The sequence below is a fragment of the Mastacembelus armatus genome, chromosome 22, assembly GCF_900324485.2.
Source record: "Mastacembelus armatus chromosome 22, fMasArm1.2, whole genome shotgun sequence".
NCBI classification, from domain to species: Eukaryota; Metazoa; Chordata; class Actinopteri; order Synbranchiformes; family Mastacembelidae; genus Mastacembelus; species Mastacembelus armatus.
In genome coordinates this window covers 9,106,260-9,130,423 of record NC_046654.1, presented here as the reverse complement: position 1 = coordinate 9,130,423, position 24,164 = coordinate 9,106,260, and the positions used below count along the sequence as shown (strand labels likewise).

Genomic DNA, 24,164 nt, shown 5'->3' with positions numbered 1-24,164 from the left:
CACAGAATTACATTTGATCCAATAGTCTGTAATCTTATCAGTCCTGGCTCAGGCATCCAGGAGCCACATTGCATGCATCTCCTAACCCTGTGAGTCAGCTGACCCCTGGCAACCACACGCAGATCTATGGCAGGAAAGCAGCTCCAAAGGCCACATGTGTTGCATGCACACACCATAGAGCTTAAAGCACATGAAAGCATGCGCGCATTAGAAGTAAACACCCTGGCTAGCATTGCTGGCATAGTAAGTAAAGGACAGCCGAAACCCCCTAGCTTCCCTCCATCATCCTCTTCCAACTATCTAATTCCTGCTCGCCTAGTGCCAAAACACAGAGACCTGGCCATTGTTTGACTTTTTTCGTGCTTGCAGCAAAAGTAGTCTCAGCCCTGGTTCATCACCATCAAACGTCTTAGGCAGAATTTCATCTTTCCCTCCAGTTTGAATTATAAATGGAACTACTAATCTGGCTAATGATTTGTACATTGGTAATCCTCTACTCTGAGTCATTAGCAGCCATGCTGACTGTAAATAGAGGAGGTAAATCCTTCGTATTTATTGAATTAGCAGCCTCAACTCAGCAGGGAAGCTGGAGACACAACATGAGCTCAGATAGTTGCGGCAGCCATTGAAGTAGCTGAAACTCTGTGCCACCAGTTTGATTCATAAAGTGCTTCATGCATATACCTCACATTTTCAGTCATCTCACATTTCTTGTTAACGTAGGCCCTAAAAAGAAACATATCGTCAGCAGATGTAAATTGGCATCTAGCAAGTAGTAAGTAAGTAGAAGAGCTTTGCATCACTTTAAATGTAAGGAAAAGGACAAACTTGGTGCTTCAGGTTCCCTGCTGTCGGGCCTCTAATGTGAACATAATCGGCTGAGACAATGAGGACTGAAAAGGAGTGAGGCATCTGTTTCCATTTTTCATTAACAGTGGGACACTTAATAAATCCTATGTATCTTTTAATATTCATCTGTTTGTCTGAGATTAAAATCCTGTTTAACATCACGCTATGCTTGAAAATGATTAAATCTAGTATCAGAAAACCCTCAAAGCTTTGGGATTTTAGTTTTATGTAAGGTACTGTTTTTGTTAGGAGCTACGTGCTCAGTGTCGAAAAATAAGAAGCCCTTAGTCCTTAAACCTGGTTGCTCCCACCTCGTCACACTTAGTGTATCTGTCTGCATATTCACCATTTTTCTCTCTATCTCACCCACATTCATCTGTTCTTTGCCACAGGGGTCCTCAGGTGCAGGCGACCAAGGCAGCTGCTGGTGTGAAGAAGTATGACCTCAGCAAGTGGAAGTATGCTGAGCTGCGAGATGTCATCAACACTTCCTGTGGTGAGAAATCCAAAACACACCCAATTTCAGCATGATGCCACATCTATCAACAGAACACATGTATGGGACAGACGGCGTGTACACCCAACCAGCCGTTATAAGCAGACCGGGGTAGATGATCTCTGCATGACACACATCTTTGCCCTCGTCTTTCCAAATGTGTTTACAGTTTTTTTTTTCCCCTTACGTTAAATAATTCAGCAGCAGCAGCTCATGTTTTGGCACATTGGATAACCTAAAATGTTTGGCACCATCTCTATACACACACAAATTTCTCATCTGCATGCTGACATTTTTTGTAATTTTTCAAGTAGCCAAAGTGGCTTTTTAAAATCCGAGGCTGCAGCTGTACAGAGTGTGGACACAAAATGTCTTGTATGGGGGGAAAAGGGAAAAAAAAAGCTGATGCGAGGATGTTCCCACAGCTGCTACAACTCATCAGAACGCGTTTTAGTAGTGGAAAGAGAAAATTATCTCCATTATGGAGGATGGCAAACTTCTGCCCTTCCTAGTCATGCCCAGCCAACCCTCTCCTCTCCTCAGTCAGCATGAAAAGCAGATGCCTTTCTCTGCTCCCTCCCCTGATGCCTTTATAATTGCCACTGTATACAGTACTCTGATCACTATAAGGGGCTCTGATATCCTCTATGGGATTCCAAGGACATCTGGCTAATTTGTGGAACCCATTTTACCTTGTGGGTGCTGGTGGTGATACCAAAAAGCTGTGTTTGAAGTCTGATTATGGCCTTATGTTCTCTAAAAGAACTGTATGCTGTGAATGTTTTTTGTTTTCATAACAGGGAAGAAAACATACTGTAATCCCCCCAGACTCCTTAGTAGACTGTGCTATATTTTTCACTTCATCAAAATGAATGAACCATTATCCAGTTTACCATGCTTTATTCTCTAAGTGTTTTCAGCTACTTGGTCTTCATCTGGGTGGTATTTGTGGTTTCTAAGTCAATCTACAATTAAAGTCATCAGATAAAAAATGTTTTGGGGAAGAACTGCAATACATTTGAAGCTTATTGTAATGTTAGACATTTGTTAAAGTTTGATTAGAAACAAACTAACGCAAACACAAACACATTCAGTACTTGGCACAAATCACAAGTACTGCTCAGTCTGTAAAAACAGGTTTTATTTACTTTATTTTGGCTCTGGAAGGGGCTGTTTTTACTCTATGAAAAAACTGATGGTTATCTCAGTTTGGGTTTCAAACAGTGATACAGACTGAAGCTGGGGATTTGAAAAGACTCTGGTATTTAGCAGTCGGGAAGGATTTTATAAAAGATGTCACACATTGTTATAGGAAATGTTTTTTGGCTTTTTGAGTTTTCACCCATTCTGGGGACTAAAAATCAAGAGTTCAAACAAATTATGGGATGTTTCACACATTTGTCCTGATATTTCACCCTGTTGTCATAATTTGAGTAGTCACTGGTGTCACTTTGTGTGGACAGATATTGAGCTGCTGGCAGCGTGCAGAGAGGAGTTTCACCGTCGCCTAAAGGTCTATCACGCATGGAAGTCCAAGAACAAGAAGCGCAACGATGATGGAAGTGATCAGAGAGCTCCTAAATCTGTCACTGACTATGGTTAGTAGAGTAAAATCTATCACCCTCTTGCCCTAAATGATTTTAGTTCTAATGCTTTACCTGTGGATATGAACACTGGTCCCTATATTCACAAACGCAGCACATCAAGTTATCCACACCTCAACTGAGGCACTTATCATTAATGTTTATTATGGCAGGAATTCATTATCTGCACACAAATACCCTAGCTGTGTTTTCTAACGTTCAATTAGCCAATGAAACACCAAGGCCTAAGAACACAAGTCGCCTTCTGTCTGACTCTGCCAGAAATATTTGTTCTAATTAGCAAGTAACTGCCAGCCAAACCCTCTCAGGTTTAGTTGCTGCTAGTATGACATTTCATGCTCACTTCATCCTCAACACAACCCAGCATGGTCTGCTTCCAACACAAACACAGCAGGGTTGTTTAGCTGCTTGAAATGAGTGCTCTGTATTCCCCCTCATCCCATTTTTATCTTTAAAATAAATATGAAGTTTGATAGGGAATGGGAACATTCTACATGCAGCTACATTCAGTGTATTTACTCGCCTTTTATTTGTGATATGAGAGCACCTGAAAGCCACACTAGCTGTGCTTTGTTTGCCTTATATTTGGATCCTGTTCTTGGCCTCTTCTGATACAGTAAGGGTTTTATGAAGACCATTTCATAAGAGGCTAAAAGGTGCTTTACCAGGCTTTTTATGTGGTATTTACTTGAGCATTTCCTGGGTCTTGTATGTTTTGAACTGTTTTTACCTCACTCTGCATTATAAGGTTATATTTGTATATTTCTATTATATAATAGACTTTTTTGTGAATACTACTCCCTGCAGTCCTTTTCTAAACAGCCTTCACTTTTAATTCAGACCTAATATTTGAATGATCACTTTGTTCTGCTGCAGCTGAACAAAACCCAGCTCCTCCAATGACAGCCCAGCACCAAGAAGTGGCCATGAACCGCCAGCAGCGATATTTCCGTATTCCTTTCATCCGTCCAGCTGACCAGTACAAGGACCCCCAGAATAAAAAGAAGGGCTGGTGGTACGCCCACTTCGATGGACCCTGGATAGCGAGACAGATGGAGCTCCACCCAGACAAACAGCCTATTGTGTTGGTCGCAGGTGAGTTTGAAGCTGAGGCGTCCACATCCCCTTTGGCCCTTTAAAATTAAGCTACATTTGTTTGTGACTGTTCTTATCACAGTTCATGCACTCACTTAGCAGTTTATTAGGTACAACCTTGCTAAAACTATCTGCTGCATATGTAGTCTGTATTGCATTATACTGACAGGTATTTCTAAAGTTTGTCCACCCCATTTATATCAGAGATGTTATGCTAAATCACAGAAACACCTCCCTGTTTAATGCAGTGCAGTTGAACAGCAGCATAAACTACAGGCCAGTAAATGATCACAGTCACACTAGTTCTGTGAAACAAAAACCAAATATATTTACCTTCCTGGAGCAGGATTTATTAAAGAACTTTAATATTACACTTTACTGATTCTTGCATCTCAAATTTAGGTTTTATCAGAATTCATATTGGGATTTTCTTTCACGACAGTTTTAGCAGTACTTTGTGTGTCACGAAAATGTACAGTAAATGGAGGTTTCTGCTGTTTAGTCTAGTACATATTTTGTCATTAACCCCATTCCTCCACCACTCAGGCAAAGACGATATGGAGATGTGCGAGCTGAGTCTGGAGGAGACAGGTCTGACCAGGAAAAGGGGGGCAGAGATCCTGCCCAGGCAGTTTGAAGAAATCTGGGAACGCTGTGATGGAATTCAGTACCTCAAGAAGGCCATTGAATCCAAGCAGGCCCGTCCCACATACGCTACCGCCATGCTTCAGAGTCTCCTCAAGTGAACCAGAGCGCACAAGATAAGCTCACAACCGTTTGGTCCTGATACCGACACACACACACTTACAAACACAAACATGCACATTCAAGGGCAGCACAGAGCATCTGGGGATTAAGATTAAGGAGAAAGATTTTGGTATGTTGTTGTTTCCAGTTTTTATGGCTTTACTTTGCAGTGTAACACATTATGGTGTAGAGTTAGTGTTTGTGTTCAGTCTTTTCAACAATGCAATATCATACTGTGAGGCCTTAAAAAGCAGTATCACTGCACTACACCATGAAAGTCTTAACTGGTGCACAGCAAAAAAAAAAAAAAAAAAATCTAAAATAGCTATAAACCTAAAAACATTACTGTCTAACATTACTATAGGGACAATATGTTAGACTTTTAGAGAAAATATGCAGAAATGCTTTTAATAGTGTGTAAGACTTGGCTTTCAAGTCAAGTTTTATGGAGTTGTGATATTAAGAATACCATTGTCTATTAATGTGATTTGATTAGGAGAAACTGAATTTTTCCACACACATGCACATTTTCTTTCTCAGCTTCTCAGCTCTGTCTGTATCTTTTTTTGTTACTTATTTGATATGAAAAGTGTAAGAAATTTGTTTTCATGCTTGCTGTTATGTGGGTTTGGGGTTGTTTCACAGATATAAATTGTAATTGTGCGTGTGTGTGATTATGTATTTTCTTAAGATAATTATTAGGTTTTGTGGGTGAAGTCGGGAATTTTTCAATCATCTCACTGGACATGCAAACATTAGTATAAGCTTTGTTTAAACTCGCACTTATTTAGTGAAAAATACAGTTTACAACTGGACTGTAATGTTGGCTTTCATACATTTCCTCTGATTTTCTGTTGTAGTTTGGCCTTTGCACTGGAATATTGGCGAAAATAAATGTATGCCAATATGTTCTTGATTTTGTGTGTTCTTTTTGTGTGTAAATGAGAAACAAGAGCAAGTTAATTCACAAAATTAGTAAACCTAGTGGTCAGTGCTCTGTAAACCGATCTGACATCTTAGAAATAGCAGATAGTGAGGTTTGTGGGTAGATTTAATTAAACAAAGGCTAGTTATGTCATCATAAGGGACCAACTGGATTAAACCATACTTGGGGTAAATAAATACCAATTAGAAATCTGTATGCAATTTTCAACTTTTTTAGACTTCAGTCCTGAAGTCAGTCAGAAAGAAAGAAAGTCAAATGTAATGCAAAAAAAAAAAACATTTTATTTTTTCCTTTTAAATGTAAGATGAGTAAAAAAAAATTCCAAATCTCCAAAGACAAATGATTGAGAAATGTTTTTGTGAGTAGGTCAAAGTGATGGACATAGAGCACAGCAGCCAATATTTTTAAAAACAATATGTCAACAGTTTATACAGTACATTCATTCTCTTTTAGGGGTACAACTAGATTTAAGAATAGCATTAGCATAAACAGTCTTAGGTTTACAGTCTAAACCTATGATACCACCATGTGTATCAGTTTGTAAATAAGTACCTCATTGTGAGGGAAAAACAACCTTTGCCAAGGGTATACAGGAAATGTTCCTACCATTCGATACAAATAAATATTAGGTTCCACTTTAAGCCAACCTAAATCCACCTGAATATTCATAGCTCTCTAACATGACACTTTCAACACAATGAACAAATAATCACTCACTGCTCTACTGTACCTGCATCCCATATACAGTCTAACAGTAACACTGGCCTGTGCTTCCTCGTGCAGAGTCACTGTGCTCTGGCTGCTTCTCAATCCAACAAGGTGTCGTCAAAGAACTGTTACTTCAAAACAATCGTGATCTGATGCCCTTAAAAGACAACATGTTCTGTATTCATTTGGCGGTCGCCACGTCTAGAAAAGAGAAAAGGGAGAAATAGCTCATTCAAGGATAAATACCACAACACATATGAACACCTGTCTACAGGTTATTTTGCATTGTTTAAATCAAATCAAATATTTACTTAAATGGTTCTACACAAGTCATGGTCTCATGGCATGATTTGGAAAATCATCTGAAGGTTAGAATTTCAGATTTTTCTATCATTTGTTTTCTATGACATTATTACAATGCTATAAATGGGATTTGGTTTGTGAAAAAAAAAAAAAAAAAATCAGCAGCATGCAAAAAACTCTTTACCTTTGCACACGAGACATGGCTGTAAAATATTTGATGTAAATGTCATTGAACATTAGCAAAACTGTCATAGACCACAGGATAAAATGATGATAAACCATGTGAAAAAACACAATTTAATTTAACATCCAATGTCCCTCTATCTTCTCCAGGTTTACAGTTTTAAGACTTAGTTTCAGTATCACATTCAGTTTCTTGGCATCTTTAAATCAGGGTTTAGTCTTCACCTCATTGTGTGGAATACGCTGATGGAAGTCCACCATTTCTGAGACTAACTTTTCTGATCTTGTTGTGTAGAGTTGTCGGGGGATCTGTGAAGACAGGGAGTCGACAGGTGCAGTATTTATGGTGTGTCTTGTTAATACATTTTAGTTCCAGAGGCACTTCCAAGTATATTAACAAGCACCATACCCACAGAAGGAAAGCCAGAAATAGCATCTACTACAGGTCATGCACTAAATCTACTGCTGCTGCTGCTACTACACAGTGTTAAAGACATATTGTTTCATTTGGCTTAGAGTGTCTTCAAAGTTGGGGATTATCAGTACATTAAACTGCCTCAGCTGTGTTCGTCTCTGCATTACGGCCTGTGAGTAAACGTAGAAACTTCCCAAGGATCTTGATCAACATTTAATTAACATACAAGTTCAATATAAATACAAAACACAGATGAAGAGCATGTGGGACGAGAGCAACAAAAACGTTGCTACAAAGAAAGCAGGAGTTATCTGCAGAGTTTGTTAAAGCATATTAGTAAATGAAGAAAGAAAGAAATGTATTTGAAGGTTTGAGGTCAGCTGTTTAGTCTGTTTAGTCACGTGTGCTCTACAGCACAGTGTACCTCAATACTCAGATGTATATTTTCAATTGAGGCGAAATGTTCCTGCTCAGACTGTTGTGACTGGGAAGAAGCAGAACTTGAAGGACATGGTAATGTGGACACTTGAGTTAAGACACCGTCATCATTCTCAAATACTGGGTTCACCCTCAGTGAATTGTCAAAGGCATAGGGAGCAAGGGTGTGCCTACAATGTAAAGGAGTACATGGAAAATGCTTTTAAAACAAGAAACACACCACGAATGTTTAAAAAGATGCAGTAAAGAGTCTCATACTTACACCAAAGTTATAGCCTTTCTGGTTTTTATGCATTTTTTGTTAAAGAATATCAAAATGCCAATAATGGCACAAACAAAGCAGAGACTTCCCACGAGGCAGGTTATAATTATTGTAGGGTCTAACGGCACAGACACCAGCTCGCTGCAGTGCTCTCCATGGTAGTGCCAGTATTTACCTACAGGGCATCTGAAACACACGAGATAAAAGGTCAGAGAAGAAAATGACAGTTTCACTTTGCTTGTTTTCATAAGAAATGTCCCCAAATGTCCTTTTATTTCTGGAAAGATACCATTTCCGTAATTATTAAAATAATTACCTCATACATACAAACATAATTAAATCTGCCAACCAATTCAATTACTGGATTTATTTTCACAAGCTTTGTAATTTAAAGAAAACCACTTTCATACGAAATAACTGGATGACCTTAGCATTAAACCATAAGTAAACTGAAGACAGTAGTTAAAGGAGTTAAACCCTGCGTTTGCAAGTATATTAGTCAGAATAACTTCTGTTTTCTTCTTATTGGTGCAATGATTAAAGAATTAAAGAATAAAAAAACCAAGAGCTGCCAAACAGCAATATTAATTGCAAGAAACAAACAGAATGCAGTTTTTTCAGAAGTTAGCTCATCTTTAATGTTCTTGAATGCACCATCACGAAAGGTTTATTTTTACTGTTCCTCAGCTTGTGTGTACCTGCAGGTGGCTCCATGCCCTGGGATTATTTCACAAAGGCCTCCATTCAGGCAGTAGTTTGGCTGCAGAGTGCAGGTGCTCTGACATGGCAGGCCATCCACAGTGCTGTAACCTGGATCACACCGACACTCCGCCTCATCGGTCCAACTGTTTACCACGCAGCGTGAAAACTCATTGCAAGCCAGGAACTTACAGGGGTCTGCTTGGTCAGCTGAAACCAACAGATAAGAGGGGAAAACAGACAGAGGAGCAGCAGAGGGGAAGAGAGGTGTAGACCAGAGAGGTGACAGCTCATTAACATTAATACTGTGCCCAAGTGTGTCCACAGATTTAGAGGAGAAATTAAAGGGCATTTGATTGATGTGAATGGAGGTGTCTGCTTTCAACAAGGTGTATTTAAACAGGTCGCAAACAATCGTGAACTCTTCCAAGCAAAAAGATGCATGAGATTCAGACCTTGCCTGCAGGTTGCAAAAGCCAGCAGAGTGGACTGGCAGTCTGACCTTGCAGCATGAATAAGCATAAGTAACTGCAAGAACAGAGCCATGTATTTCAAAAACTGAACTTTTTTTTTTTTTTTTTTTACATAATTTTAAGGGTTTTCTAGATAAATTGAACAGAAAACAAATTCACAAAAATTGAGTCTTTTTAGGTAATAGTGAATGCATTAGCAAAAACATTTCACCTGGCTCTACTTCCAAGGAGCGACTGTCGATCTCAATGTCAAGCCTTTTATAGGCAGCACTACAGAAGTCTTCGAGCACACAGTGTACAGCTTCTGTGACATTATAAGGTACTGGCTTGTTCAGTTTCATCCTGCTGTTTACAACAACGCTGCCATTCCTGAAGTTGAGGATTTCCAGCTGCTTAAATCCAGTCAAATTGGACTGTAGATATGGCAGAAGCTGTGGGGAATGAGAGGGAAAGTAAATGAATTTCTGATTAACCCATTTATTCAAATGTTCCATGTTAATTTTCCAGAGGATGGTCTGAAATTTCTCATTTAAAAAGATTAGTTTTGTGTGCACTTACTGATCATTGAAAAAAAAAAAAGTGCTTGTTTGCAGCAGAAACATGGAAAATAGTGTTTCTGAAAAGCAATTATAAAACCAAGATTGATTTAATCTTACAGGATAAAAATGTAATCATTTTTGATCCTAGGAGGATCCAGATTTCTGCTTGGATATTAGGGTTAATGAAATTACTCAGATCCATGTTGGTGTTAAGTGTCAGTAAATATCTGGGGTTCAGAGCACATTTGACCCTCTGGTTTTACTTCCATGGTGACAGGGGTGACGCTGATTGTCACAGCTGATTTTGAATTATTCAGGTCACATTTTACAGTGCTGATACTATGAATAGTTCATAATTAAATTTTGATGCAAGCATGAAATCTAGCTATCACTGCACTGACTGTGTAATCAGAACAAAATTAGAGTTCGGTTTATAGGAATTACTATAATAATGGAACACGCTAGTTCTAGTGAGTCGCAGAAGACTTGATGAAAAGATCAGACACTAAATAAAACACACCTGACAACAAACAAGACCAAAATACATCTTAACATACTTTCATCCTAACACATACATGTTATATTGTTGGTAAAGTGTCTGTATTCTCTCTCCTACTGCCCTTTCAGTGTTAACCTTGGTAGCTGCATAGTATAAATTCAGCCTTATTCAGAGGCATATTCATTATTGTATAAATTTTATGCTATATTTATGTTTTGTGGCTTAAACAACAGATGTAAAAACCTTGCTTTGATATGGAAAAGACAGCAGCACCTTTAAATGACACCTTCAGTGTATTAGGTTTCATGCACAGTAAAGAATGACCATTAATAGAGTTTTTGTAAAAAATAAAAAAAAAAAAAAAAACAGCTGTGCAGGAAAAATGCACCTATGCAGCCACACTATCACTCCTATCTTACAATTTCTCACATTGTTGCATTAAAAATAATAATCCCACCGATTCAGACCTGCAGCTCAGAGAACTGACACACCGGCCTATTAAGACTATGGACTTGCATCAGTGTTCATCGATCTGAGCTGCTCTCCTCCAAGCTACTTCGTGTTCACTACAGACGAGGCAAACATCAAACCACCACAGTGTGAGAGGGAGAGATTATGATGCTCTGCCTGGCCTGGCTGTTGAGCGGGAGATAAGAGGCCTTAAGGAGCTCTGCACTGATCGGGTTACTTCACTTATCGCTGGCAGACAGTTTACTGTGGGCTAGGTCCCTATAGCTAATAGTCTCTGAGAGAAGAGTACAAGAGTGTCCAACATCTATGAACAAATGGGCCAGCCTGGAGTTCCACTGGGCACTCCGCTTGCTATCCGGTCATCCATTTGTCTCAATGCACAATGTCAAGTTATACATGGCGACTGTAGATTAGATACAGATCTGTGGATCTGTTGCCTTTCACACAAGGTCAAAGCCAAGTTCTTTTCACAACAAACCTTAGTGCAGTCTGTGCTCTGGACTAAGGAACAACAGAGCTGCTGTAGATTCATTTGTCACCTGTACATACACTAGACTTTTGTAAAGAAACGTAGACGACATGGAACAACACCAAAATTTCGTTTCCATGATATTCACTTCTCTGAGGTTACACATGTATCTACTGGTTCTTTTTGCAAAACAAAAAAAATCCCTTTCTCTGATGTCAGAAAATGAGTCCCAAGGAATATGCTGTGGAAATGTTCCTGATTCACTGTAGAAAATAAAGTGATTACAAGCTCCATGTCCAATTTTATTGGTTGCTTCACAAACCAGTAGGTACAGGAGTAATGTGGAGGAGTGTGGCAAAGGAAAACAGGGGAACTGAAAGCTATAGTTTAGTAGCTACAGTAAAGTATCATTAATGGGGTCCAATAATCAACAAGACCTTACATTATACATGTCCATTTAAATGGGCTATATGATGTATATAAACCATTTCTTCAATTCTGTTGCTGCTACTTCTCAATGATTTAAAACCAGCTTGCACCAGTTTGAAATTTGTCTGTAAGAAAACAGCCCATTTAAAGGAAGAGGTCCTATGAGGATATTGACAATAGAGTAAATGTAAATACTCACCACTTCAAACTTCTGACCACATTAATTTTGCCAGGAAGCTAAATGCATCAATTAATAAGGAGAACTGCAGAAACCACAGTTTTGGCAACCATTAAAGATTGGAGATGGAGTGCTATTTCATTATTACTGCTATGTATTTTTGTAATTTGGATTTATGTCTGTAATTTGTGTCTTTCCTTCCCAGGAGTTCATATTGTATTACTGTATCTTCACAAGACAAAAACTACCAAGTTGGAAAACTGTCATTTCTTTTTCAGAATAAAAGAAATCAAAATCATAGCATCACCAACCCTACAACTTTTCACACTTTTGTACACTACTACAGTAGATACAAAAACATTTGGAACATCTAATTTCATAATAGTATACATTACTTTTCTTAACATTTAAGGTTTGACTAAGAAAAAGCCAACCTGCCCCAGAACCTCACATTCCCTCAGCTCCTTGACATTGCAGCAAACACACAATCCAATTTGGATCGATGCACCTCCTACATTTTAGACTAAGCCTTTTACATAACACAGAGCACCTCTGAGCCTAAAAATACACCTGTCAACCTCAGGGTAAGCCTTGAAACTACACACCAATGTCAAGAGATGCTTCTTCCTCTCTGTGATCAGCTAATGAAACTCATTTACAGAAAGAGCCTAATGTAGGAGACATTTCACCAATTGTTTTAAATATGTGCAATAAGTTTACACATAAATGCTCCAAATCAACATGACCTTGACCAGAGATCTATTTTATTCCACTTCCCTGTAGCAGTAAATATCTATAAAAGCATGTTACCTATACAGTAATACTGCTGCAACATGCACACAGGTGACCACACAAACCTGATTGATGTCAGCCAAAGCAGATTGAAACCATTAATAGCACACTGTGTGGTGTTGGTAGTGACCACAATTACTTAAGCTTCTTACCACAAGTCACAAATCAATGACTCAAGCAAACCCAGGTCTCATGACTCAGACTATCACAGGCTAGTTAGTTCTCTACCATGTACAAAACAATATAGTGGTAGTAAAATAAAAACCTGCATGACTTTCCATTTTGTTTAGTAAGCTTATTACAACAATATTCTGTGCTCACTTGATTTATTTATTTTTTTAAGGCTTCAGACATGCACAAACACAGGTTAAATCTGTGACAGACATGAGACTCATGTACAAAAGTAAACTCTTGATGTTGCTGATGACAAACTGACCTAACACCACATAGATATTTATAGCAGAGTTCCACAGTAGACAATTACTAAACGCTTCTTCCTGAGAGAAAGCAATTTCGACATTGTGCACCTCTTGAGTTTATCACACCAAAGAGTTCGGAGGAAATGATAAAAGATATTTTAATTAGGTTTTACAAAGGAATAGTCCAACATTTTGGGAAACACCCATTTGTTTTCTTGCCAAGAGTCAGATGAGCAGGATGACACCATCACACCAGAGAACATTTCCTTATTTTTTCTAATAAGAAAGTAAATAAGCTCTCTGCAAATAAGCATATTTAAATATTCACATAAAACAGAAGCCTTTTGGTTTTTTAAGCCCATAACTTTGGAAATAACTCTAGCAAACAAATTTTAGGTAATATGAACCAAACAGAACAATGTGGCCCCTGGAAAATTCACATTTTGATCACAACTTAAAAAAGGTTAAGGCAAAATGCTAAAAAAACAAATAAACAAAAATAATCTCACCAATATGAGAACCCTCGTCACATATGAAACAAAAATCAGCTGCATCAGAAAAGTCTGTTGTCTAACGTAAGTGTGAAAGCAAAGCTCAAAACTAAAGCTGGGCATTTCAGAAATGTTAGAAATGTTAGGTGCTTTAAGAATGTTAGATACTGCATTTGCGAACAGTTACTTAGAGAAAAGGTCAGATCATGCTCTCTCAGAGGCATGGGACATGTAGTTCCAATATGGAAAAAAAAAAACAAAAAAAAAAAAAAAAAAAAAAAAAAAATACCGGTATGGAGGCTAAAGTCGTTGCTCTCCCAGGCCCAGATTTACTGGAAGCTCCAGGGTTTGGCGAGTTTCTGGACCCAGAGTGCTGTGTCTAAGTAAAACAGAATCGTTTGACCAGCTTTCTCTTAACATCTGAATTTAAAGTATTTGCATATGGCAGATTTGATCAAGAACTTGGAGATTGGTTAAAGCCTTATCACACATCTATAAAAATAACATTTATTGATGAAAAATATATATACACTTCACATCAAAAATATAATTCATTGCTTTTTGTTTTTTACATTAAAAAGCAACTGTGAGGATAAGGCTTAAAAAGTGCATCCTCACAACTGGGGGCTAATAAAATGTTCTTACACGTGTTAAAATTTTACTTTAACTGATTTCTAAAAAGTAAACATTGCAAAGAAACTCCTTCTGCCTGAGCTACAAAAGTAAGTATGAGAATGAAGCATGGAGAAGCATAATATCCAGCACAAAAGCTTGTGTACTTACCAGCTCAAGAAAGGTATTCTCCAGTGATTTATATTCTGGTGAGCTCTTGTTGAACAGGTCATCAGAAAACATCATGTTAGTGACTCTCAAGCTAAAGAAAACCACTAACTCTTTGCTCTTTTCCACTGCTGTAATCAGGGGGGTGTTGGCTTGTCTCATGGCAGGCGCAGCTGTGGATCCGTATGGGTGTTCGTCAGACTCAGAAGGAAATCCACTGCCACTCTCTTCTTCCAGAGGCTCAGTCAGTTCCACCTCCGTCCTGTTTTGGGTTTGTCCCACATCATCTTGAATGTCCGAGTTCTCAGCAGGAAAATCTGTTGTAGCAGTTGTTGCTCCGCTGTGCCCTCCACTAGATTCATCTTCGTCTTCAGGGACTTCCGGCAAAGGCTCCACATCTGTTTCTGGTGCAATTCCTTGGATGGTAATGTCATGAGGTGATGATGTGGAGACTGGGTTTATCTGTGTAACAGAAAAGTGTGTAGGCTCCACTAAGTCACTGTTAACCTCAATAGGTGTATCAGTGATCACTTCTTCAGGTTGGAAGTCTTGTGTTGTCCGGGGAAAGTCCTCGTCCTGTAGCTCAGGATGTTCCTCAGCTGCTTCAGGTCCTTGTATAGCTAAACACACCAGGAAAGACGTTTTAGACTAATAGTAGTTATTTTGTAGAAATATACATGCTCACTCCTACATCATGTTATGCTGTTTCTGCCGATGGGTATCTCTCACTGCTTTGGTGAGTTGATTGCTTATTTAAAAATTTGTTGGCCAACAGAGGTCAGTGAGTCTGCTGAGGAGAAGCATATGGACAAACTGCTGTCACAAAAAAGTTATAGCATGTGCACCAACAGAAACTAGAAATCAACCTCCTCATCTAACACTAGGAAAAAAGTGAGTTAGTGCCTTTACAGTTGTTAAATAACCTCATTTACACTGACAGTATGATATATTGAATAGGCTTGTTAAAACACTGTATCATGTGCACACTGAGTGAAATATTCAAATCAGAGCTTCCATGTATTCATCAATTAAAACTTGTCTGCAAAATTTCATTCACATTTCTTGAGCTTCATGAGCTGTACATGCTTGACATCTTTGGAAACTCCACCAGCATTTAAAATGTTTTGCAGGTTTGAACAAAGTTTGGTTGCACAGCATGATTTTGTAATGACTTGACCACCAGGCAGGCTGCTGACGATAATGGGCTTTAATATAATGTGCTGCCTCATCAGGGAGTATCTTCATGTGCAAAGCTGAACCATCAAATCTAATTGTACTGTCATTTCCATTTCCTTGGAGAGATGAATGTTCTTTACAGTGTCAGTTTAAGAAGAAAAAAATAGGTCACTCTATTTGCACAGTGGTGAGACTTTAATATGTCATTTAATAGTGTAATATTAAATGTACAAATATTTAAATTACTCTCAGGGTTGAAGTTAAAATGAAAAATGAGGCTATGGTTATATAATCTTTAGACACAGGCCACAGAATAAAGTGTGAACGTGTGGATGAATACCAGAGTAATCAGGTGTTATTACAATTAATTTAAGCTCAGTTTAATTTCAATCAGTATGAATAGTTGACCAGCTATTTTTGGATTTTTTTTTAAAAGCTCTCCCTTTTTTGATATCATCCAGTCATGCAAGATTTAAATTTCTTCTTCATTTTGTCCTGGAATCATCTGCTCCTGTACTTTGGGTTTCATAGCCACAACATATGGATTAAGCTGTTAGCACTTTAAGGTTCTCCCTGCTTTCTCTCAGTTGCTCTAAATGGTTTCCATGCCAAAGTCTAATATTTGATTAATCAGTAAAGCTGAATTAAATTTCTCTCATCTGATTGAACTTCAACATCCTACTTTAAAAACAACATTTAAGCTGAAAGTGCCTTACTGTCTGTCACATCGTGTTCAGGTTCATTCTCGTCATCTTTACTTGGCGTTTTCACCTCCACCACTGACTCTGCTTCATCTTCTTGCTCTGTGGTAGAGTCCACTTTTGTGTCTGCAGGTATAATGTCACTGGTTTCCTCGGCGGGATCCTCTGTGGACTCCTCCTCTACCTGTGCGGTTAAAGCAGTCTCATCAGGGTTTGGGATGAAAGGCACCAACATAGGAGTTTCAGGTTGGACTGTGGACACTTCCAGAGAATTTATTACTGCGACTGTGGGGAAGAAACTGTGAGTGGGAGTGCTGTCCTCTGTTGGGCTCAGTGTTTTGTAGTCCTCAGATTCTCCACTCTCAATTGGGTTTATTCCGAGCTCAGCGACTGGATAAACTGTAGTTACTGAAATGGAAAAGTTAAAGAATTTACACAGCATCTATTCTGAGCTCTACCGCATTACTGCATACTGTTAAATCTGAGCATGATATACTTACCAGTCTCAAAGCTGAGGGTCTGGATGTCCAGTGGTAGGGATGTCTCCTGTTTTAAGGCCTTTACGATGATGTGCTTCAGTTTAGGGGCATTTACATCCTCACCTGCGTCCATGTCCAGCTCATTGAGGCCCTCAGGATCGTCATTGAGCTCTGTTTCTCCATTAAAGACTACAGCGTAGCGCACAGACACATCCTCTGATCTGATCAACACAACCAGCAGACCAAAAACCCTCAAAGCAAATAGATCTCACTGGTAATAGATTTCGGAGGCATATCACAAAAGATGATTATTGTTAGCCTGAGAAATAAAACCCTTCAATTAAAGCCACTTCAAGGGGAAAATAGGAGAAATTTATGACTGGAATCACTTTTCTTATTTACTGTGTTGTTTTGTCAAACTCAGTCATTGTTACAAAGCAGAAATGGTTTCTCAAACAATTAATAAAATTTAATTCTACTCACCGAACTCCCAGAATACGAATCTCTTTAAACCCTGGAACTTTTTCAAACACATGCAGCATCTATAAAAGGAAAACAAAGACAGTAAGAATGAAACTGGTATCAAACAAACGAGCATTTTATCGCCACTCCGTTTTGACGTATTGGGCTTGTGAAAATGATGTGCAGCGCCTTTATATTTGTTGATTTTGGATTTAAATCAAACGTTCAATAAATCCATCATTTCTGCTATTATTTAGGCTAATAAACCAAATAAGTCACCAATTATCTAAAACAACTATATATTGTCACAAAACATTGATTTCCCCATTTCATGAAAAGTTTATATTTTGGAAATATATTTTCATTACAGAGACATTAAATTTAAAGATGCATCCAAAATAAAACATAGAATGGTTGTTAGGATGATTAATCCAAAAAAATGGGGTAAGTAAGAGAGGCCAACATTATAACAAGCTGAGAGAAACCAGGAACAGGAAAGCACAATTAAGGCGAAACACACAATAGTCAGACTGAGGAACGAAGCGTGAATCTGCCAGGGAGTTGCTTAGAGGATTGGGAAAAGGTGGTGTGGGAGTCAGGTGATGGCAGGAGGAAGAAAACACCTTCAGTTGTGTAAGTTAAGACTACTGCAGGGCAAGGAAGGAATAGGAAGCTCTGAAATGACAGGAATCATTAGTGACTGGTCAATGGAATAGAAAAAAACATTCAGATGTGTTTTTATAGAATTTCTTTACAAGATTTTACATCTACCAAACAGCTTCCTTTGTGTGGAGGGAAGTAAATCAGGCAGCTCAGAGAAACATTAACATTTTCTTTGAGTCTGCAACCTCACACTAGGCTCTCACCTTGTCTGTAAGCTCTTGTGTTATGTCGCTGTAATATGGAGCTTCGGGGTCACTGAGCAGCTCACTGTACGCCGGGTCCATTATGGTGACGCTGAACTCAACAATGTACTCCTCATAGTTCTCTTTTATCATGTTGGGATCCTCTTTTATCTGGAAATCAGCCAAACTAAATTGTTATCACTCCTAGTGTCACATGACTGTGTGTGTTTAGACTGTTGAATAAACAAATGAATACAGTGAAATAAGACTCAAAAATATGTTAACTTGCCACATCTGCCTCAGTTGGAAGCACAATCAAAGGGGGAGTCCAGGTGCCTGAGACAAAGCAGAAATTCAGCAGTTATGATACTAGTATAACAAAAATTTTAGCAGCTTCATAAGATAATTTATGGCTTCTATTTGACAGTACTGATACATTACAGTCCAACTGACATTCTTTTCCTGGCTCTTGGGTTCCAGCAACAACCCTGGGGAAAAAGAAAATACATGAAATTATAAACATTTGCTCTACTAAACTTGCACATTAGTCATGAATTTTAGTGTTTAAAATTAATATTTACTCTACAGGAAACAATTACCACAAAATTTAAAAGGTTTGCACATACCCATCACTTTCAGCCTGCTCAGCTACTCTCTGGACATAAGAAACAAGGTGTCATCTCTCTATCAGAGGTTTACACTGATGATCGACAACCATACAGTATGATTGTTTTGGATAGCTACTGTTTGTCACTGCACTCACTCTGGCCACCATCTCCAGGTGCTCCTGAGAGCTGCTGAAGTTCTGTGCCAGGTCGTCCATGCAGAGGTTTTCACGTTGGCAGGTGTAAACCCAGGCTCTGTACTCCTCGGAGTTTGGGACCCTGTCCAAGAAAATCCGAAATGCTTCCCAGACAGCTTCCTGACAAACTGAAGAGATATCACATGAATGCCTTCTTTTGACATTTTCCAGAAAACATTACAAGTATAAATAGACATTGAAAAATAAATAGACATACATGGTATTTCATGTATGGGCAACAAGGAGAAACAAGAGGGAAAATACAACATATAGCATCTAATAATTGAAGGTATTGTGCCATAATGTCACAAAAAGCAAAAAAAACATTTTGAACATGACATAACTGGCACAAGATGGGGGTAATGCCTGTAAATGTCAACTGCATATTTAAATGTTGCTGCATATCCATGACATTTTTCTGACTATTAAAATCATGAGCACAAAGATCCCATGGAAGCTACAGTGTATTTTATCTGCTTCTGTGGGGGAAACAAGGATTGTCCAATATCTTAAAGCCTGTGGAAAATGAATTCTCTGACAAATTCATTTCTGCAGAGATGCGATTGCCTCCAATAGAACAAATTAATCTGCCTCATAAAATCACAGGACACAGCAGCTGTTGTGGAACAATTTGCACTACCAACCAATTGTACCAGCCAAGGTTGCAATCTTATCCACTTAAATTATCCACAATCCATCTCTCTTAGACAAAAGACATTTGCATATAACCTTAGCTCTCTTTGTGAATCCCTGAAGTCAGTATTATTACACAGTTTTAGTGTATCATTCAGCAAAAAGTCATTGCCAACAGACCCTCAACAGTAAAAACAAATACTGAAAACCTATATAGGATTTATCATCCATCCATCCATCCATCTTCTATACCCGCTTTTTCCTGAAAGCCAGGGTCACGGGGTAGGATTTATCATAATCAAGAAAAATTTTAATTTTTTGTAATCCAATAGAAGTTCCAATGCAGAAACAAAAAAGCAAGGAATTCTATATCCAACTGCAAAGGCATTTCTATGTGCTTTATTTTCATTTTACAAAGTGTTGTGGGAAAGGATTATTTGCTACATTGCAAGATGTCTGGTCGTGCCAAGGCCCAAAGTGCAGCATTAAAAAAAAAAAAGTATTTACAGTATAATCACCCATCAGGTCTAACAGTAGATGTCTCCTTTTACCTCTGAGTTTGTAATAGGCCCGATGGCTCCCTATGACCGCTTTAATTGTCTCCTGGGGACACACTTTGACCCCTGTGGTGAAAAGCCCTGACCTCTTCGTCCGACGTCTGTCCTGCTCTGCTTTGGCATTGGTGGTGTGTTTGACTGGTCTGGATGCTTCTAGAAAGTGTCGATACTTCACATCCCTGAGCCCAGAAAAACCGGAATCATGATAGTCTGCAAGAGCAGTCAAGTAAAATTAGACATTCAGGAGGAAATGTAATAATTTGCTCTAATACCAAAAATTAACCTGTTTTGCCCTGAATGCTGGCTTTGCCTTTTTTAACAAACATTATAGTTTGCATTAGCCTGGCCAGCCAGACTAACACTATTTCTATTCTATACAAAGAATTAGTCTGGAATCTCTTTGGTTGAGATCAATTTCCAGGGGGTGGACCAATGGACACAGAATAAACCAATCAGAGAAACAAACGGTATGATGCAAGCAAAGCGACAGTGAGACCAGTGTAAGGCATGCCATAGTGTGGAGACGCCAGTGAACGCCTGCTGCCGTTTTTGTTGTAAAAACATGAGAACACACCGTGTTATCATCAGTTCTGTACATATTTCTGAATGGAGTAAACGGCAAAAGCCAGTTATAGAAAGATCTGACGACCTGGGACTGGCATTGAGAAACATTAGGAACAAGTCACACATAAAGCCTCCTCCATTGCAGAAAAACAGCAGTGACTGGCCCGGCTCATTTGAAGCTGGAGGAAAAGACTCCCTAGGGCAGGGACTGCAGACTCCTGCAGACTCTCTTTCACTGAGAAAGGATTGGGTCTGGCTGGCCAGGCTAACTTTGCATTGTCCATGGCGTGAAAAAAAAGAGTAGGCTGCATCTTTACAGGTCTCGTATTGTGTATCCACAACTCAGGAAGCTAACACTTTATTAATCTGACCGACACTTAATCCAACAGGTTACCTCATGGCATCTATCCAGTCCCCTTAATGTAAGTTAACTGCTGCTCGTCCCTGCCTATAAACAGCATCTGGCTTTGCAATGAGAAGTTTACTATACCCACAGGCCCCCTGAGAGTCTATCTTGGCATTATAAAATATAATGAAATGTGTGTGCTTTTTGTATCTCTTTAAGGTGCAATAATATATTTCAGCTTTTTAAGTTCACTGTAGTGTAAAAACAGCCAGCATCTAGAGGTGCTGCTTTGTGACTGAAAGGCAGTCATTTTGAGTCCTGGGAAAGTGCACATACAGTATTTGTAGAGAAAGAGAATGAGGAAAAAAAAAAATCTTCTCCCTAAGGAACAGTTGCTGAGATGCCCTTGGGCAACATGACACACAATGCATCACTGAAGCTGCTCAGCAGCCAACAGTGATGATGAAGATGAATTTGTACTGGTCAGGACCCAGGTGTGTATGTGCAGGAATTCATAAATGTGTATTACAGCTGAAAAAGGAAGTGCATGCAGGTAAAGTAATCCATCTGATTTTAGAAAACTCAGTACATTCAAGCAAAACACAGTATGACTCAGATTCTGCACACATGAGATCTTGCCCAAATTTTCTGATCACCTTAGTAAAGAAAACAAGTCCAGTCAACCTAGTGAAGCATTACAGGTAGGCAATTCTGCACCATTACATAAGCCAGTGTACCAGACTACACTCCCTAATACTGCCACCTCATTGAGGGGAAAAAAAAAAAAAAAACTATTTTAGAACAAAGGCACTCATTGTGATGCCAGGTGGCAAACCTCAAAGAACTACTTAAGACAATAAGCCAGGATTTGTGAGCCCCAAAACACAGACTGGAGGTCACTGGACCCAAATAAACTGCTTCCTCTGGATTAAGAAATAGCACAAAGGTTACAGAAAGATAAAAAGATCAAATTAGTGATTTGACCTGAAATTTGGCCACATCAGATGTTTCTATCTTAGATAGAAATCCAATATAGAGGTTTTAGCTGGAGATGATGCTGTGTTTCCTGAGAAATCATCCAGAAAAGAGCTGTGTGTGACTGATATTCAGCATGCTGCACAAATGCTGTGTGGACCACAAACAAAAGCATAATCTGGGAACAGTCTGGAGAGTGGCAACGTTGTGTATTAGCAACTCCAGTGTATAGACACAACATAAATCTTCATACAAGCTCATGCAATGAAACACATAAGCCAGAAAATACATTCATTTTTCAAACATTACTGAACTTGCATGGAAGTTTAATTCAATTATAAATAATTTTTTTAAAGATATTTTGATTTTTTAGTATTGTGACATTCTGGTCAGATTTATGGTAAAGTGATGATAAAGTAAAAGTTTATGGTAACAAGCAAAGGTTTACGAAAGGTTAGTTTCAGAACAGAGGGATTTATTGATGCATTGCTTAGCAAAATGCTATTGAAAAACCAAAAAAATGCTTTAATCTTTGTAACAAAAAATAACCTCTACAATGAACAATACTGTTTTCCTCAAATCCAATTTGGCTAAACACCAAGAACATGCAAAAAATGTGTGGGCACTGCAGCCTGTAGCTTCCTGAGCAAATACTTCCCTCTTTATTGACTGTTAGGCAGAAACCATTCACTCTCATGCCTTCAACAAACCACTTCCAAACACTCCAGCAGGTCAGAATATGGCCTGAAATTTGGGCACATTATATGTGTTTTTGTTAGCAGTCACGACACCAAAACAACATTTAAATTTGGTTTTTGGGGAAGCTTTAAGCCTGACTCACACATGAACAGACACGAGGGGCTGAGCGAGAGAAGGGAGTGCTGGAGCAGGCCATAATGCCCCGTGCAGCCACTAAAAGGCCTCACAGCACAATTACAAGCCAGAAAAGATTAGTGTCCTGCGACACAGGGAACAGAATGGCTTTTGTTTCCTTCAGGATAATGAGCTCACCCGGGCACATCACAGTGAACAAGACAACCAATGTGGACGCAAATGTTATCACTGGTGAAATAATGCTATCTTTATAAGTGAACATCTATATGTCTCAGCCTGTTTTGTTCACAGGGAATATTCATGACCTTAAAAGTGACAAGCAAAGATCTGAATGAGCATGAGTTAACGTTTCTGGAGTTCTTCAGACATTATAATCAGACATTTAACTGGACAAACACATCACCGTCAATGCAGATTGTCACCTCTTTAAGTCTCCTGCCATGTAGTAGACCCTCATCAATAGAAAACCCAGAGAAAGATCTCTATACCAAAGGGCAATTTCTCATCAACTGTGAAAATGTGCAGTGACCATTCTTAATTTTCCAAAGCCCTTCTTGAGGTAGGTGTGAAAAATGGGGCATGGAAATCGATTAATGGCTTAGCACTTTATTTAAGGCATCTTAGATTGTTGCAGCCTTGCTCATAAAGAGTGCTGTCCAGCACCCATGCACACAACTACTAAAATATGCTGTGTAAGAAACAAACAGCATCTCTTTCTCCAGTCATAATATAGTCTTAAAAATTAACAGGCCAACAGGATTCTTACCTTTGACTTGAATTGCCTGGAGGGTAAAAACACACAAAGTACAGAATAGTCCTGACTTTAAAAGCATGATGGGTGAATTTAGGTGGTGTTCAAGCCTGAAGTTGGCATTTGTAAGGAGACTGTTGCAAACCACAATAATCCAGAAACTGCTTATCTCAGGTCCTTTAGTAGAATGTGCACAAATCTTCTCATCTGTGCTGTCAAGCTCTTCGACGCACACCAAAGGAGGGAGCCCAGTTCACTCCTCTCTCCAGCTCAGCTCCTCAGCACCACTTGGTTTCTGGATGCTGTTGGATTCCGTTATACAATTGAGGTGGCTGCATTGATGGATGACCAAAGGGAGAGAGGGAGGGAGGAGAGGCAGAGGAAGGAAAGATGGGGAATAGATGGAATTTTGGCTCAGGAGTTTCCTTCTCTCCTGTCAGTATGACAACAGTGACGAGGTTAAAAAAGCAGGCTCCGTTTTGAGTCTAATCTCTTTATCTTCTTCTTGCTGCTTGTAATCCTTGCAGGGCCACGTGGCTGCCTGGCTTCATCCTGTTAGCCACCTTCTGGACCCTCATCTGTCATCTGAACAAACTTGGGGATCTGTCAACCAGCCAAAACAACTACTCTCCATAGTTGCCCCAAGTTGACCACTGACACCCAGCTTTTTTGTCCACCCTGACTGCTAATGCTTCCTCTATCCTCTCTGAGTTTAGATCCCTGGGCACCCACAGTAAATCCTTGCCTCTAAGGT

The 24,164-nt window shown here is 39.1% G+C and overlaps 2 protein-coding genes across 5 annotated transcripts in view; one reads left to right on the top strand and one right to left on the bottom strand.

Moving 5' to 3' along the window:
• myo6b (myosin VIb) overlaps window positions 1-5,691 on the top strand; it is a 31,144-nt gene extending 25,453 nt beyond the window's left edge. For 3 of the 4 annotated variants that reach the window (XM_026307149.2, XM_026307130.2, XM_026307139.2), the window contains 4 exons: window positions 1,242-1,345; window positions 2,809-2,943; window positions 3,826-4,044; window positions 4,591-4,790. In XM_026307149.2, coding sequence (XP_026162934.1) covers window positions 1,242-1,345; window positions 2,809-2,943; window positions 3,826-4,044; window positions 4,591-4,790 — 658 coding nt within the window. Of the gene's footprint in view, window positions 1-1,241; window positions 1,346-2,808; window positions 2,944-3,825; window positions 4,045-4,590 lie in introns of all 4 variants that reach the window. The other variant, XM_026307120.2, reaches the window with a different exon arrangement.
• A 413-nt stretch (window positions 5,692-6,104) lies between these two features.
• Window positions 6,105-23,631, bottom strand: impg1b (interphotoreceptor matrix proteoglycan 1b). The gene is made up of 18 exons (XM_026305227.1): window positions 23,426-23,631; window positions 19,935-20,150; window positions 18,712-18,878; window positions 18,575-18,603; window positions 18,402-18,436; window positions 18,238-18,284; window positions 17,970-18,119; window positions 17,125-17,183; window positions 16,663-16,862; window positions 16,178-16,570; window positions 14,289-14,896; window positions 13,795-13,884; window positions 9,430-9,649; window positions 8,745-8,955; window positions 8,047-8,232; window positions 7,771-7,954; window positions 7,157-7,240; window positions 6,105-6,646 (listed from the first exon to the last, which is right to left on the bottom strand). Exons 1-18 carry the CDS (start codon window positions 23,490-23,492, stop codon window positions 6,563-6,565), a joined length of 3,030 nt encoding a protein of 1,009 aa, XP_026161012.1. The 5' UTR covers window positions 23,493-23,631; the 3' UTR covers window positions 6,105-6,562.
• Between the last annotated feature and the right edge of the window lie 533 nt (window positions 23,632-24,164).

Bases quoted from the DNA above. Each gene is read 5' to 3' on its own strand.
- impg1b (XM_026305227.1), bottom strand. From the start codon at position 23,492: ATGCTTTTAAAGTCAGGACTATTCTGTACTTTGTGTGTTTTTACCCTC. The intron at 20,151-23,425 runs GTAAGAATCCTG...CTGCTCTTGCAG, and splicing joins CCAGGCAATTCAAGTCAAAG to ACTATCATGATTCCGGTTTT. The intron at 18,120-18,237 runs GCAAGTTAACAT...GCTGATTTCCAG, and splicing joins TTCCAACTGAGGCAGATGTG to ATAAAAGAGGATCCCAACAT.